Source organism: Achroia grisella, unplaced genomic scaffold, assembly GCF_030625045.1.
Source record: "Achroia grisella isolate CSIRO2021 unplaced genomic scaffold, CSIRO_AGI_Agris_v1 utg5201, whole genome shotgun sequence".
In the NCBI taxonomy this organism is placed as follows: Eukaryota; Metazoa; Arthropoda; class Insecta; order Lepidoptera; family Pyralidae; genus Achroia; species Achroia grisella.
In genome coordinates this window covers 562,281-578,709 of record NW_026712911.1, presented here as the reverse complement: position 1 = coordinate 578,709, position 16,429 = coordinate 562,281, and the positions used below count along the sequence as shown (strand labels likewise).

Sequence of the window (16,429 nt, the reverse complement as noted above, 5' to 3'; positions counted from 1 at the left end):
ACTGTGGGTATGTTAAGTTGAGCGAAATGTGTTGTGGGTAACCCTCAACATATGTCAAAACAACGTGGTGCCACCTTTTCCTCTCCGATCAATACCCCGTCCTATTCAAACGGGAAACGGCCTGAGCCGAGGTTCGAACCCCTAGCGGCGCTCTCAGACTAAAGTCGTATCCGTCAGGCGGCCTTTAGCCGCTTCATAAGTCCGTCCGTGGGTTTGGAGTGCATCATCCATCTGCACTCGCCACCTGTCGTCCGGTGAAGCTGTAAAGGCCAGCTGCGTGGTGCTAAAAAAAGTGCCAGCTATTCCACTGCTATCTCGAGAATTATTTTTTATACGCTATTGGTGTTTCGTTAACCGAAGAATCTTGATCTTAATATAAATTGAAATGAAAAACTTTATTGAATCTACATACATATTTATCGCTACAGTTTTCAATGCAATTCCTAGTTATAGCAATGTCGATCTCGATTAAAACTAGTAACAGTCAGTTTTTTAGTTTTATCGTTATAGAAAAGCAAAGAATCGGACCCCATACAGCCGTCTAATCTGCAGTATGAAACATTGAAAACACTATTCGATGACATTGACAGTTGTTTTATAATTTGATGTTCACATATATTTTGAACTGTCGTGGTAATATGTGAATAGAAATTCCAATGATAATAGTTACGCGAAATGCACCAATATTTATAATTAATTAATTCAATTTGTAAATGCTATTATCTCGGTATTGGGAACTGTAATTATATTAAAATTTGCAGACCATGGGCAAAACTTCTAAAGACAAACGAGATATTTACTATCGATTGGCTAAGGAAGAAGGCTGGCGAGCCCGGAGTGCTTTTAAATTATTGCAAATCAACGAAGAATACAACATATTTGAAGGTGTATTAAGAGCTGTTGATCTTTGCGCGGCACCTGGTAGTTGGAGTCAAGTATTAACGAAAAAACTAAGATGTAATACAGAAAATGCAGACGACGTTAAAATTGTAGCTGTAGATTTACAGGCAATGGCAGCTTTACCAGGTGTGAAACAAATACAAGGGGACATAACTAAGTTGTCTACAGCAAATGAGATAATAAAGGAGTTTGAAGGAATGAAAGCCGATTTAGTTGTGTGTGACGGTGCTCCAGATGTAACTGGATTACATGATATAGATGAATACATACAATCCCAACTACTCTTGGCTGCCCTGAATATAACAACACACATTTTAAAAGATGGTGGTGTTTTTGTTGCTAAAATATTTAGAGGCAAGGATGTAACTCTGCTATATTCTCAATTGAAACAGTTTTTTGAAAATGTAACAATTTCTAAACCAAGAAGTTCGAGGAACTCTAGTATAGAGGCTTTTGTTATATGCCAACAATACAAACCACCTGTAGATTATGTGCCAACTATGTCTAACCCATTATTAGATCATAAATATTGTGATTTCAATCAGTTTACTGGGCCTAACAGATTTATTGTGCCATTCAATGCTTGTGGTGATTTAAGTGCATATGACTCTGACACATCATACCCATTAATATTGGAGGGTCAAACTAGCTATGAATACAAGGAACCAGTGCAAAGCCCCATTGATCCACCATATAAGGAGATATTAGAAAAAACTAGAAATATGCAAATAAACAATAAATAGTATTAAAACATTGTTAATTGGTTTATATTGTAATATGTGCCCTTGTTAACCTGTTATACAATGATTTAGGACCAACTGCAATATAATGCTTCTTTATAGGTGCTTATAGATACTGATCATAAGAACAGTAGTAATACGATTAAATCAAAGAAAATATTTGTATATAATTGTGTATAATATCACATTTTTAAATAATCACAATTTGAGAAGCAATGGTAAATAACATTTTTATACACTTTTACTTTTTCTTAACATTATTTTTTAAACCACCACCTCCGTTTATTTTGACTATGACCACTGATCATGTCAACAATTTGTGTATATAATTTGAGTTTAATGTTTTATATGTGTACTGCAATATCACAAATCAGTAAAATCACATTATATAATTTGAACTTTTCTAATTAAAAATTACAATTCTTACTTTTAAGTAGAAATAATTGCAATAAAATGCCATAAAGTTGTAGGAAACATGTATAAATATAGAGGTATATAATTCTTAGTCTGCCAATTTCTGTATACATTTCTTCTCTTCATGTCATTTACACACATTTAGTGGATGTATTATAAATGAAATGAAGCGAAATTTACTAGGTATATAGAGACAGCCTTGTATGCTCTGTATTCTCATTTCAATATACAACTCTAATTTGTGGATATCTATTCTTACCCTGACATTTACAAATTTACTAAGGGCTAATATACACAAACTTAGCAGATAATAGTATAAGTGCATGTGTATTATATAATTACTATTATTAATCTTATAATAAATATAAAAATATGGCAATTTTTGTTAACAAACATTTTACAAGCTATCAAGTCGAACCCACAGGCCACCCTCAGCTTTTAACAGAACTGCACGCTTATTGAACTCGATAGGCTCTCTTGTTTTAGGACATGTCGTAAACTTGAAATTCTTTAAAAGACTGACCATAGCCAATTTCGCAGAAAACATGGCAAATCGCAGACCTGCAATTATAATATGGCATGTATGTATGTAAAAAGCTGAATGTTAACAACAAATCGAAATATATCCAATCATGTGATCGAACAACAATAGACATGGAACGCTATGATAAAATAAAAGAATAGGTAGTTAGAATTGATAGAAAATGTTCTACTTACATATTTAATTAGACAATTTGTATGCAACAAAATAATTTAATCATAACAGAGTCGTCATAATCAGTCCAGAATTTATAGAAACTACACAATCTATTACAGCATATAGGAGTTAGTCTAATTAATTAAAAAAAAATTGAAGTCGACAGAGATAATACAAAATAGTGCTCAGTTTTGACTACGTACCTATACAATTTCTTGGGCCAGCCCCAAAAGCTAAAAACAAGTGTGACGGTCTCGCGTTCTTTTCATCGCCCATAAATCTCTCTGGGCGGAATTCGTGCGGCTCTGGATAGTGCTCAGGGTCCATGTGTATGCCATATATCGGAATTGCAACAACATCATCCACATTAATATTCACCGATGTACCTGGGAGTGTGTATTGCTTTACGCACTTCCTGTCCACTCGAGACACTGGTGGGTACATCCGTAATGTCTCTGGAAGTGAATTAAATATGGTATTTGATGTATTAATTTCTCCGTGGGTATTTTTTGGAAATAATTTCTTATATATACAGATATATAATAATCTATATTTATATAGATATATGTAATATATAGGTATAAGTTTTATGAAAAATAATCTTTCAAAAAATTATACATGCGTACATACATCACGTGATACATGAAGTGAGTCAGAATCACAATTTATGCCTTGCCATCATCATTATTAAGGATCAGCCCAATAGGCCATTTTCTTCTTTAAGGGATCGATGTAAGAAAATGGCGTACTGGGCGTTCTTCATCCACAGAACCACCATTATTAAATCAATAAAATGAAGTTAAATCTATAGCAAATAATTTACCTAATAGAAAGCCTTCTAAATAAGTGAGTTTTGATAAAAGATCGTAAGACATGTCTTGTTCATTGGTCACTTGTTCCACATGCGCCCGGAGTTTCTCTTGTAGTTCCGGTTTGGTCGCAAGGACATGCACCGCAAAAGACAAAACCGTACTGGACGTCTCATAGCCAGCTAGCAAGAATAACAATGATTGTGCATCAAGGGTGTCATCGTCTAAGTCTGAAATTATACAAAAGCAGATGTTAAATATAAAATTAATAAAGATTACGTAATAATAATAATAAACCAGGACAATTTACACAGAACATCCAGTCCCAAGGTAAGAAGAGATTGTGTTTCGAGTACTATAACACAACTACATGGGATACATAGCAAATATCCAGACTAATACAAACAGTCATATTCATGCGAGGAATCGAACCCGCAACAATTTTGGATAGTAAGGCAGCGTGCTAAACTACTAGATCACCGAAGGGATACCTAATACATAATGAGGTCTGAATGCCAAGGACAATACATTCCTACCTTAGTTCATTCAACTGAGAAGAATTAATTGATATTCAAAAACAAGCATATTTCCTCTTCATCCTAAATATTACAAGTTACATGATAAAATATACGTCATATTGATATTAGTGGCTCTCATCCAAATGTGAATGATAGATCAAAATGACATTTCATAATTATGTTGTATACTAAATTCTGAGAAAATATTTTATAAAAGTAAAAATCAATTGCACCATATTTAGAAAATTTTCTACCATATAGGTACCTAATTTTAATCAACATCAGCATACCAACAAGATTTCCTCGATTTTCCTGTTATTACGCAATCTGATATTACGCATTTTGGTAGATAAATGATTCATACACAGAATTAAGTAGTTGGCTCGTTCTTAAGTAGTCTTATTGAGAATGAGGAAATTAATTAACTTAGGTAGAAACATAACTATCTATATACGTTATGCCTAATTAAAAAAAGGTAATTTAATTTTTGTCCAATTTAATCATTTCCATTTTATATATTACTAGCTACTCGCCCCGGCTTCGTCCGGGTGTACATGTATATACATATAAACCTTCCTCTTGAATCACTCTATCTATTAAAATAAACCGCTTCAAAATCCGTTGCGTAGTTTTAAACATTTAAGCATACATAGGGACGGACAGACAGCGACAAAAACTTTGTTCTATACTATGTAATGATTATCTATACTGGGTTTTTGTTTATTGCTATAAAATATATGCTGCATACTCACAGGGTCTAGTTTTATTTGTTTCCGAGTCTTTTTTTTCAGTTTCAGCAGCGTCAATGAGCAATTGAAGGAAGTCGTTTTTTCTGTATTAAAGAAAAACTTAGAGAATATGTAAGTATAGTGTTTCATATCAGCTTACAAGCAATGCTTAAATATGAAGAATGAGGGACTGGTAGAAGTGAAACTACTGAATTCGGAGGCTTACCACATTATATTCGGACTAGTCATCGTATGAATTTACATGTTTTTGTTATACAAGTCCAATAAAAATATATACATTTTAATATTTAAAATTTAAGAAAGTTCTTGGAATGAATGAACGTAGCATCACTATAATACAGTATGTGTTATAAATCCAAAATATAATTATCCTCACCAAATTGGGATCACCTTAGAAAATATAATATTTTTTACTATCTTATGTTCATCATAATTGATTATTATATTAAGTTACTATTAAACAATATCTTAAACCTCCGAACTTATTGACATACTAGTGCAATAATAAAAATATATATAATAGTTATAGTCTCGATGTGATGTTATTAAAGAATATACTACAATAACAAAATACGTAACACGCTAAAGTAAGGTAAGTAAATAGCTCTAAATAAATATGAAATGTGTGCAAACAATGATACCGTTTAAATCTATAATAGAAGGGACCTGTAAACTAGTACAGTATTTTATTACTCAAACGAAGTTGTGTAAATTATTATACGTAACAGTTTACGATGATAATGATAGGAATATTACCTACATCATAACTTTATGTTTAGATATTTATATTTAGCCAGATATCAAAGTTGACTAAACATAATAGTCAAACGATTTGTATCTATCAAAAGTTATTTTAGAAGTAGGTAGATCATACCAAATAGATATATCTACTATATGATCCATTGTCTATTCTTTAATTTCTATAACATACATGTATATTTTTAACAATTTCGAAATTAAAGTACATAGTAATAGTTCAATTATATTGTAATCAGAATGCCACGAGATACAATGTTCAAAGCAAGTCCGTTATACGCTCCAAACTTCAGCATCGATTGATAAAAACAAATGCACGAGTCGATATGTATTGAAACGTGGGCCAAATAACTAATCAGCGTTGGAAACTCGTGAATGTATATGAGCGTTAAGTGAGTTGACGTATTTTTTAAGCAAATGCCATTAACAGAGATACGGGAATGTTATATGACTATACAAGAAATTAACGCAGTTTTAATTATTCAAGCAGTGGGAAACCTTTTAAAACGAATTAATTGTTCGTTAGTTGCCACAGGAGAAAGTATCGGGTACGTTTTATACTGAAGAGAGTCGGCATGCGGAACACCAATTTGTACGGTGTACATATTCCGCAAAAACATCTAAAAGTAAAAACTATGAAGCTAGAACATGTTTCTAAAAAGCTTCTGTCACTTCAGACTAACATGTCGATTACATAATTTGAAAGTAACTATACCTCTCTGTTAGTCTGGATATTGCTAAGGCCTTTGATCGGGTTTAGCACAAAGCTCCTCTTTAAAACCATCCTTCGGGTTGCCTACGAAGTTATGCAAATGGGTCGCCAGCTTCCTCGCTGATCAGAGCATCAAATCGTTGTCGATGGTGCTTGCTCCGACCCACATTCCGTGAATGCTGGTGTTCCACAAGGCTGTGTGCCATCTCCAACTCTGTTCCCTCTGCATATCAATGACATGTTACAAATCAACAACATTCATTGCTATGCGGATGACAGTACCGGAATTCCTTGTACAGCGGCAATGCTAATATATCGCAGGCAAAAGTTATAGAGTACCGGAACAAACTTGTGTCTGAAATCGAAACTTCACTCCATCAAGTTTCGATTTGGGGTCAGGAAAATCGTGTTCAATTCAACCCCAAGAAGACACAAGTTTGCGCGTTTACCGCTAAAAGGAATCCATTTATCGTATCTCCTCAGTTTCAAGACACTCTCCTTGATGTGAAGGCAAATCTCGAGGTCCTTGGCGTTGATATATCCAGTGACGTTCAGTTTTGCGGTCATTTGGAGGCCAAGGCTAAAATAGCTTCAAAAAAGCTTGGTGTGCTCAGTAGAGTGAGACGGTATTTCACGGCGGACCATCGCTTACAATTATACAAGGCGCAGATCCGGCCGCATATGGAATACTGTTCTCATCTCTGGGCGGGAGCACCACAATACCAGCTACTTCCAGTTGACCGCATTCAGAGCCGAGCAGCCAGAATCATTGGTAATCAACGTCTATGTGACAGACTTGACCCATTGGCTTTGCGGCGAGATATTGTATCTCTGTGCATTTTCTACCGCATATATCACGGGGAGTGTTCTGAGGAATTGTTCGGATTAATACCAGCTGCTGAGTTTCACCACCGTACCACCCGCCAGAAACTAAAGTACCATCCTGATCATCTGGATGAATGGCGGTCCTCCACAGTGCGGTTTTCTAAAAACTTTTTGCCACCCACAACCACATTGTGGAATCACCTTCCAGCAATTGTATTTCCGAACCGATACGATATTGAAACCTTCAAGAAAAAAGCTTATTCCTTTTTAAAAGGCCGACACTAGCGGAAATGCAAGTACGTTACTTGCATTTCCGCTAGTGTTGCGGGTGCTCATGGGCGGCGGTAATCACTTACCATCAGGTGAGCCGCATACTCGTTTGTCTCCTGCGTTATAAAAAAATACCTAAATTTAAGTTAAAGCCACTCACTTAACTCCTGTCGACCTCCTTTCTGCTTTGACCGTTTTCAACATTGTAACCAATTCTTTCATACTGTCCTGATTCAAGAATGAAATATTCAAATATTTTAACAGTTGCGGTGTTAAAATCAATAAAGAGAGTATGAATATCCTCTTCATGGTGGACATGTCGTTAAATTTTTCAGCAACCTGAATAAAAAATTATATTTTATAAAAAAACATAACACTGCAATTAATTTATATTGTTTTTTAATTATATGTATACAGAACCTTAACAAAGTGTGCATTTTCGTTAGTGAGAGCATCGCACTTTATACCAAAAGCACATGCACCTATAGTTTCTAAAGTATAGTGTCCCAAAGTGTCTTTCATATCTATGTCTTTTCCATCTGTAAAAATACGAATAAGTTGTAAAAATAGAAAGGAAAGTTTGTTTTGTTGAGTTAATAAATACCCTAGATTTATATAGTTCATACAGAGGCTAAGCAGAAATGAACATTTTTAATTACAATAAGGGACTATCAAACATTATTAGACAACTAAAAATGAAGCTATGAGAAGTTAGCTAAGTGGTAGGTGATATACACAATGCTATATATTAATTTTGTTAATGCATTGAATTAAATAAAAAGAACATATTGATATTATAAAAAAAATCTTAAATATAATAAAACTCAGGATAAACTTGAGAATTGTGACTTTACTAATCAACTTACCATATTGCTTTAAATAATCTACCAATTGGCTAGAGCACAATTGTAGCAGTGGTAACATATTCTTCAGTCTAGCTGAACTGAATGCAGGAGTGAGTATACTACGAACACCTTTCCATTCTGTTCCCTAGAAGTAGTCATATCATCTCAATATATCCAATTTTAATAATCTGTACACGTTGTAACTATTTTATGAGATAGAAAATATGGTACTGAGAATTTTTGTGTTTGACTGTGATTTGTCTATGTTGCGAACCTATAACATGATATATGTGGAATGATAACCATAATAATTCCACAGACACTTTTGAATATTGAAATCGAGTATACATGGGGATTTCTATTACATTATAAAAAAACGCCTGACTCAAAAATTACTGAATGGATTTTCGCCATTCTTTAAAACTTGGTGGAAAAATAGCGATGACGGTTAAAGTCATCAAAATCAAACGTCCGGGAGCTTTCTCCGAAAATGCTAAAAAACAATCTATGTGGGAATATTGCTCTTTTATATGTATATAACAATACACGTCAGTCAATGATAGCACATTGTGCTTACCTTTTAAACATAGTTTACTATACTTACCCAAAGCTTAAAAAAAAACCGTATATATACATATAATGTGAGTGCTAAAGCTACAAGGGCGAATACGATTTAATCCATAACAAAAAAAAATATTGCAGGATGCAGCCCTATGTTTGACTATTCGCTGTTAATGCTTAATATGCTCTACTACCCGCAGTGGATCACTAGTAAAGTAAAATTAATGACCAAATTAATAAGGGAACAACTTACTCTTAAAATTAGCAAAGAGCGTCTTAAATAATTTGGTTGCCTGCTATCCGTTGTATTTCTATCAACAAAACAATCGAAATCACGTATTGTGATAGCTTTAATTAAATCTGCATCCAAAACATATAAAACTGGTTTTCTTCCTTCAAAAAAACCTGCAATAAATTATTACCTATACAGTAGAATATAGTTAATGTTGTGAGATATAAATATTTATCAAAGGAAGATAATGGATACTCGTATTTTTCATCACATTTCATTTGTCTTTTTTATTTCGCGCTCACCCTCGTTTTTCTACTTGTTGCTAAGGTTAACTTACAATTTAATTGTTCAAGCATATATTTTAGATAGATTCTTTCAAAGAAAACTCAAATAAAATAGGTCATTACTACATATGGGACAAGTTATTTGGATTGGGACATATTGAACAGTTAGATCATAGATGTAGAATCATAATGTCGCAACAAGTGTTTTATGGTGTTTACCCTATTTTTAGAGTAAACACCATAAAATAAAGCCTACTTTACCCAAACCTACTTATGAAATGAAGATAAATTATTAAGATAAAAACGTTTATTTGTATGTTTTATTTATGTCTACTAGTATGTTCAATTGGTCATCATCATCGTGATGTAGGTACATTCGGAAATAATCACTGGGTTCTGAGGCGTTTTAGGTAAGGAAGCACCTTATTAGAATTCTTACGAATATAAAATTTGCAGACACAACACTCATATCGAACATTTTCGAATATAGACCAGGGTTCCCAATCCTTCTTTGCCCCTCAAATTTTGTCATTATAAAATATATCTTTTAATGACTTTAATTTATTACTAGCTGACCAGTGGAACTTTTATGTATTACATTTTTATGCCTTGCGAAGTTGCTGTATATACAACATAAAATATTCATTCATGACAATCTTCTCAACTTATTTTACTTTTTTCGTGAGTGACAATGGAATGGTATTTACACTTGCATACATTTACATGACATACATCTTTGCTATAAGTTTTAAGTATTCAGGGCAGGCATGAGAATCACTACTGGTCAATAAAATTTCAATGCAGAAAATTGGAAACTTTAGGGAATGTAAATCAACAGTACAGAAACCAGGATGCAACAGAAATATATTTGCATAATAAGCAGGTGTTATCATAGCTTATAATACTATTGGCAAAGATTATTAATTGGCATAGGACAATTTAATATGACAAGTAACATGTAAAATTACACTGTTAATCTTCGTACAATAAATAAATAAACTACAATAACTAAAAATGGCTCTATACTTATGTCAGAGATATGGACAATCCAAGATTTGAAAAAATGTGCGCAAGACATTGAAATTATAATGAATTATCAGAATAACAAAAAAAACCTCTTTACAAATATTTACTGCAAAATTTTAATTCAAAATTGCACGAATGCACTTGGGTGCTGCAAGGTCTCTAAATAGAGATGAGACTGAATACACCTACATCATATTTTCATTACACGGACACACTCTTCTTTATAGGGATTAGTGGTCACATTGCGAGTAATGAGTCTTATCAAACTTACATACACACATTCTTAATATAAAACATTATGATAATTTTTCTGTGAATTTGTCAGTCATGATCAGTAATGATTTCAACTTAATTTTCGTCCGATTATATTATCGTCTGGTGACACCACACAGATATACACACCTGTCATATATAGATGTGGGTATATCTTGAGGACATATTAACACCTTTAATGAGAGTGCACGAGTTCACATACATCCACTAAAAAACAATGTGAAACCCTTACTAATATTATAAATGACGATTTACATCTGTCTTTGAGTTATTTTTTCACAACTGATGAATAGAACAGATCTTACGTAAACATAAATATAAATTGTACAAAAAGACCGGTGTTATACATTTTATATTACAACAGTAAGTTAATAATAATGAATACACGAAACTCACCTCCAAAGGGCCTTCCTTTGAAATAATTGTATATTTCTAATTGAAAAGCGTGAAACGACTGTTTACTATTTAATCTTCTTCCCATATTTCCGACAAATATTGTGGGTTTCATAAATTTAATGTTTCGTTTCTCAAAATAATCGAAAGTGCTTGTATAATAAAAATAAATTGCAAATATTGCCGTTAAAATCAGCAATAACATCCAATCCTCCATTATAAACTGCAGTATCTTTTTTGTACCCTTAAAATAATCTAGCATAACATTCATTATGAAATAAACACACGAATGATAAAAACTTTAGGAATTATTTTTGCTATTATGAATACAATCAAATTTGAACATGTAAGCGAGAATAAGTATTATAATTACAAATCAAGAAAATAACGAAAAAAAGTTTTACTCTGCTCTAGCCTAAACTACATACGAAATTGATGTATTTATTTACACACAATGACAAGCACGATATGAAGTTATAAGATATGTCACCGTGACATAACATAATCCTGACATTACCCAAACACAGATCAAGATTTTTATAACATAAGAACGATTTTCAACAAAAAAATAAGACACAATACCAAAAAAATAAAACCTTCATCCAAACGCCTATTGTTCATTTTATATTTAGACTCACATCAAGAAATCTAATGAATCAATATTCATTTAGTCTAAAATTTTCTTTATATTTCTATTACTTTCTATCACACTTTCTATCAGTCAGAAATATTATATGTTTAGCGTCTATATTGTTACCGCTATTATTTGTGTTTATGTTGTGTTCTTGTAGCAGCAGCGGAAAAGAAGGAGGTGAAATGATGAGTCCAGATTGTTGTTATGTACATATTTATAATTACGAAATATTTACAATGAATATATAGGTACAAGAAAGTGATTCGATCTCGAATGACAAGCTTGTTATTCTTCTTGCCCCATCGTAACTAGGCAACGGTGTTGCCGCACGATGATAGTAGATTCGCCACACCACCCCCCCGCGGAGAGAAAAAGGTGAAAGAAAAAGAAGAGAAACTATTAATCTAAAATATCATCAAATAAAACTCTCCTTTCTGACCTGGTAACCGATGGTTTTGTGGTTAAAGCACGTTTATTGTATGAAATGGTGGCGAATTGAGATCAGTGCAAATGATGAAGAAGTGAAAGGAATAGAGGAAGGGTGGATGGTAGTGAGGGCTCATGTAAGTGATGAGCAGGACTCAAGCATCCCGGCTTATCCTCATTCTGTTCTTCTTCTAGATGAAGTGGAAGGAACAAAAGATGACACTGTGGACCGTAGTGAGGGCTTATGTAGGAGATAAGCAGGACTCACAATATCCCGGCTGATCATCTGTTCCGTTCCATTCCAGATAAAATGGAAGGAAATAGAAGTGAAAGTGTGGATCGTAGTGAGGGCTCATGTAGGAGATGAGCAGGACTCACAGCATCCCGGCTGATCACTGTTCTTTTCCCCCATGATTAATGGCTTGGTGGTAGATGACTGATAATGAATTAAATGTGATAGACTCAGCCATGTTATCTCAACCTGTGTGAACTGTAATGCCGTACAGGTCAGGAGGGAGGTAATTAAAAAATAAAATATTTAGGTACCTCCGGGGCAGATGATGTGGTTACGTTGAATGTGCCGAATTGATCATTGCGAGACGAAAAATAAATCAAAATTTACAAATAGAAAAATATACAAATTTACACAATGAGTAACTGAAAATGTTGTCCATCCGGGAATCGAAGTCCAACTCGTAGTGTATTGACTGCGTCGTACTGGCCCGTGTCGTAGTTCCCTTGTAGGCGACGGTGGGTACTGCGACGGTATATACAGGAACGGTCAGCCAATAGTGACGGTGTGGTCATCGGTGATGAACTTGAATGGATTACGTCTGGTTGGCGGTATGAATAAGGAATGAAGGAAAGATGGCACCTGGACTGGAGTGAGTTCTCGCTTTACTGTGGCTGCTGTGCTGGAACGTCGTGGGTCACCAATTTAGCGTCTATATTGTTACCGCTATTATTTGTGTTTATGTTGTGTTCTTGTAGCAGCAGCGGAAAAGAAGGAGGTGAAATGATGAGTCCAGATTGTTGTTATGTACATATTTATAATTACGAAATATTTACAATGAATATATAGGTACAAGAAAGTGATTCGATCTCGAATGACAAGCTTGTTATTCTTCTTGCCCCATCGTAACTAGGCAACGGTGTTGCCGCACGATGATAGTAGATTCGCCACATATGTATCAATTAGCACTCAAAATTTTTTGACGATCGGTTCTAGAGGTGAGGGAAGGAAATCACTAAACCCTAATATACTCAATACGGACGACGTAAAATTATGAAAACTATATCAAATTAAGCGTGAAGGTATACAGTAGTAAGTACTTTGTCTTCCATTCCTTCTTATTTATTTTAAATTATTCGTAATAAAAAGACCAAAAAGAAAGAAATTGCCTATTATGCCGTGCGATGTAGTTACCGACCGATGCTTCGTTTAGTGTAAGTTGTAACATAGGTAATACTGGTGAGTACGTAAATTTAAAAAATAATTACATTTATGTTCTGAATTCCGTCAAAAAAATTATGAAGACAGATGTCAGACAAAATTTTGTAGTTGTAGTAGTAAACCATATTTCAAAATTTTTTAGTAATTTTATTCAAATATTTTCATAAAATACCTACTTGTAAATTATTAAGTTTTATCAATATGGGGAACTTTAAAATGCCTGCTGTGCGGCAATTTCTAAAGAAAAAGGTGGAAATTGATAGTATATTATTATACTAACTCAGACATACTAAAATATATGTAGGCATATACTGTAACGTATTTTTCAACCGTTTTTAAAAAGAGTACGAATTCTCAATGCGACAGTTGTTTTTGTTTGTAACGTCAGAACTTTTATAATGAGTCGATGATGAAGAATTTTTTATTTAAAAATTGGTACTTCTCACTTAAGTACTTAACCCCATATTAATATGACTATGATCTGACTAGTAGGTATTTAGTTAATAATGCGACTTAGCATATACACGTATATCATGTCTTTAGTAGATAATAGATATACATATTATTTTTACTATTTTAGACTATTTATGGACCTAAAAAAGATCCAGTGTGGGTTTACTTAGAACAGGAAATGAGGGAAAATATTAATAAGAAACCTTACAACAAGGAAGTGGGTGCTTGGTTGAAATTTTTGAAGGATTTAAAGTATTATTTTTACTGTGAAGGTATGTGCAATCTCAAGAACTAAAAAAAACTAGAATTTGTTTATTTTTTCTTCATACTTTATTAAGGTTACGTATTAGGGTTCATTCCCGAGAATTCCCGGGAAATTCATGGGTTTTGTTCCCGGGAAATCAAGCTCGAGAAAAGTCGAGAACTCGAGAAATCATGTACCTATATAGAAATTTAATTGCCCTTTGTTTTATTGCGTGGCGGCGCAATATTTTAAGATATCAACGTTTTTGTTTTCTTTCATGTTATTTTTTTATTTTGTAGAAACTATTTTTGTTTATGTAGTTTTTTTTTTCTAAATAAGCAGCCAAAAATGGTGCTGTCATTATAAATATAAGGTCCTAAAAAATCGAAATTGGCGTTTTGTAAGGGATTAACCTGAAGTATTTTTTTCAAAACAATATATTTATTTAATGAAAGTATGTACCATTTCTATTTATGCACTTTTGCATTTTGTTTTTACACTTTGGACTGCCCATCGGAATTTAATATTATCCCTTGCAAGAAGTTATTCAAAATTTCTAAAAAAAGGTAATCTGTTGGAGCAAGGTCCGGCAAGTTTGGTGGTTGTCTTAGACATTCCAATTGAATCTCTTCTAATTTGGTAACTGTCTGTTGTGCAGTATGTGGTCAAGCGTTCTTGGCGATTGACCAGTCTCCGTTGTTTAGCAGCTAGCTTTTCCATCATGGATTCTCAATTGCTGACAATACACATTTGCCGTAATCGTCTGGCCAAATTTAAGAAAGCCGAAGTGAACAACGCCGGAAATAGTCCACCAAACGTTCATTTTGTTGGTTCGCCAGGGTTTAGCCATTGCAATGAGCGTTAAGCGTCCGATTATCGTATTAGATCCACTTTCCATCGCAGGAAATGATTTGATTTAAAATCCCTTCATTATTATGCCGGTTTATTAATGTAACGCAGCAGGCTACGCGCGTTTGTCGATGTACTCCACTGAATTCATGGGGGACCCACTTTTCAAGCTTTTTCACCTTCCCAATTTGCTAAAGGATTAAAACAGTATTGTCACGAACACCGCAGCCTGTAGCTAACTCGGACGGGTTTGCGATGGATCCGCTTCCACAATAGCCTTCAATTCTTCATTACCTTGGATTCCGGCCGCCCATGGAAATTGTTTTGCAGGTCGAAATTTCCAGAACGCAAACGTTGGAACTAAAAATGCATGTGTTTGCTTTTGCGAGACCACTGCCATACACATCATTAATACTTCGAGCCGTTTAGCACCGTGTAGCACTGGTGCCACAGCGGAACTCGTACTCGTAAATAACGCGGTACTTTAAGTTTTTTCATTTTGTATGCTGTGAGTGATCCAAAGTGAATAGCTGTATAAATTTGGAAATGGAATTCCTAACCAAAGAGGAGATATTTGAGATCAAAGTGGCCAGTACGACAAAACGCCAATTTCATATGTAAGGACCTAATATTATTACTCTCTTTTAAAAAAAAAATTTATTCATAATATTAATGTTTTTAAATATACTCAATAAAAGTTATATTTAATACTTTTATTTGAGAGGAAAACCACTGAATTTTTTGACGTTATTGGAACCAAATAATATGAGAAAACGTACGTAAATGTAAATTTCTCGACAACCCGAGAAGACCCGAGAAATTGACCTCGAGAATTCTCGAGACCCGAGAAATTGAAAAGCTCGAGAAATCATGAACCCTATTACGTATGGTATTTAGGTAAAAGAAAGGCCAGAAGATTGGAAACGGAGACTGGTCCCTCTTGGTATTGCGAGCTGTCTAGTAGTCAAAAAGAAGTGCTCAATGACCTCAAAGCTAACATACATCAAGATTTATTGGAAGACTTGCCTATAAGGATACGGAAATCATTATCAGATCTAGGATTCACTTTAAAATTGCCAAAATCTTTGCTAATACGGGCAATGAACGAATCAATTGAAGATCCTGGTGTGTTTATATGGAATTTATATTCAGCGGTTTATAAAAAACTACCCAGCGAATTAAGATCAGGTATTATTAAGATCTTTGTATTTTACCTATTTAAAAATTAAACAACGATACCATCTGCGCAGGGTTTTTTAATGGATGATAATGGTATGGTGCACCCGCCTGCGCAAACGGTTTACATTGTGCGGGGCACCAGTGGAGGACGATAAGATGAGCTTGAGGTCAGGTCAATTAGCCCATC

At 34.0% G+C, this 16,429-nt stretch overlaps 3 protein-coding genes across 3 annotated transcripts; 2 read left to right on the top strand and 1 right to left on the bottom strand.

Annotated features, from left to right (window-relative positions):
- The first annotated feature begins 10 nt into the window (after positions 1-10).
- On the top strand, positions 11-1,655 carry LOC131847337 (putative tRNA (cytidine(32)/guanosine(34)-2'-O)-methyltransferase). The gene has a single exon (XM_059196904.1). The coding sequence runs from the start codon at positions 765-767 to the stop codon at positions 1,641-1,643; it is 879 nt and encodes a 292-aa protein (XP_059052887.1). The 5' UTR covers positions 11-764; the 3' UTR covers positions 1,644-1,655.
- Positions 1,656-1,748: 93 nt separating this feature from the next.
- On the bottom strand, positions 1,749-11,280 carry LOC131847335 (cytochrome P450 9e2-like). Its single transcript, XM_059196901.1, has 9 exons — positions 11,008-11,280; positions 9,050-9,201; positions 8,257-8,380; positions 7,811-7,929; positions 7,551-7,729; positions 4,831-4,910; positions 3,575-3,790; positions 2,955-3,206; positions 1,749-2,615 (listed from the first exon to the last, which is right to left on the bottom strand). Exons 1-9 carry the CDS (start codon positions 11,273-11,275, stop codon positions 2,452-2,454), a joined length of 1,554 nt encoding a protein of 517 aa, XP_059052884.1. The 5' UTR covers positions 11,276-11,280; the 3' UTR covers positions 1,749-2,451.
- A 2,323-nt stretch (positions 11,281-13,603) lies between these two features.
- On the top strand, positions 13,604-16,292 carry LOC131847334 (uncharacterized). The gene is made up of 3 exons (XM_059196900.1): positions 13,604-13,766; positions 14,098-14,242; positions 15,961-16,292. Exons 1-3 carry the CDS (start codon positions 13,719-13,721, stop codon positions 16,290-16,292), a joined length of 525 nt encoding a protein of 174 aa, XP_059052883.1. The 5' UTR covers positions 13,604-13,718.
- Positions 16,293-16,429: the final 137 nt, after the last annotated feature.

Excerpts from the sequence above, each read along its gene's own strand:
- LOC131847334 (XM_059196900.1), top strand. The coding sequence starts at position 13,719 with ATGGGGAACTTTAAAATGCCTGCTGTGCGGCAATTTCTAAAGAAAAAG. Across the intron at positions 13,767-14,097 it reads GGCAATTTCTAAAGAAAAAG|ACTATTTATGGACCTAAAAA; the intron begins GTGGAAATTGAT and ends TTACTATTTTAG. Across the intron at positions 14,243-15,960 it reads GTATTATTTTTACTGTGAAG|GTAAAAGAAAGGCCAGAAGA; the intron begins GTATGTGCAATC and ends TATGGTATTTAG.
- LOC131847335 (XM_059196901.1), bottom strand. The coding sequence starts at position 11,275 with ATGAATGTTATGCTAGATTATTTTAAGGGTACAAAAAAGATACTGCAG. Across the intron at positions 9,202-11,007 it reads CAAAGGAAGGCCCTTTGGAG|GTTTTTTTGAAGGAAGAAAA; the intron begins GTGAGTTTCGTG and ends AATTTATTGCAG. Across the intron at positions 4,911-7,550 it reads AGGAGGTCGACAGGAGTTAA|AAAAAACGACTTCCTTCAAT; the intron begins GTGAGTGGCTTT and ends TCTTTAATACAG.
- LOC131847337 (XM_059196904.1), top strand. The coding sequence starts at position 765 with ATGGGCAAAACTTCTAAAGACAAACGAGATATTTACTATCGATTGGCT.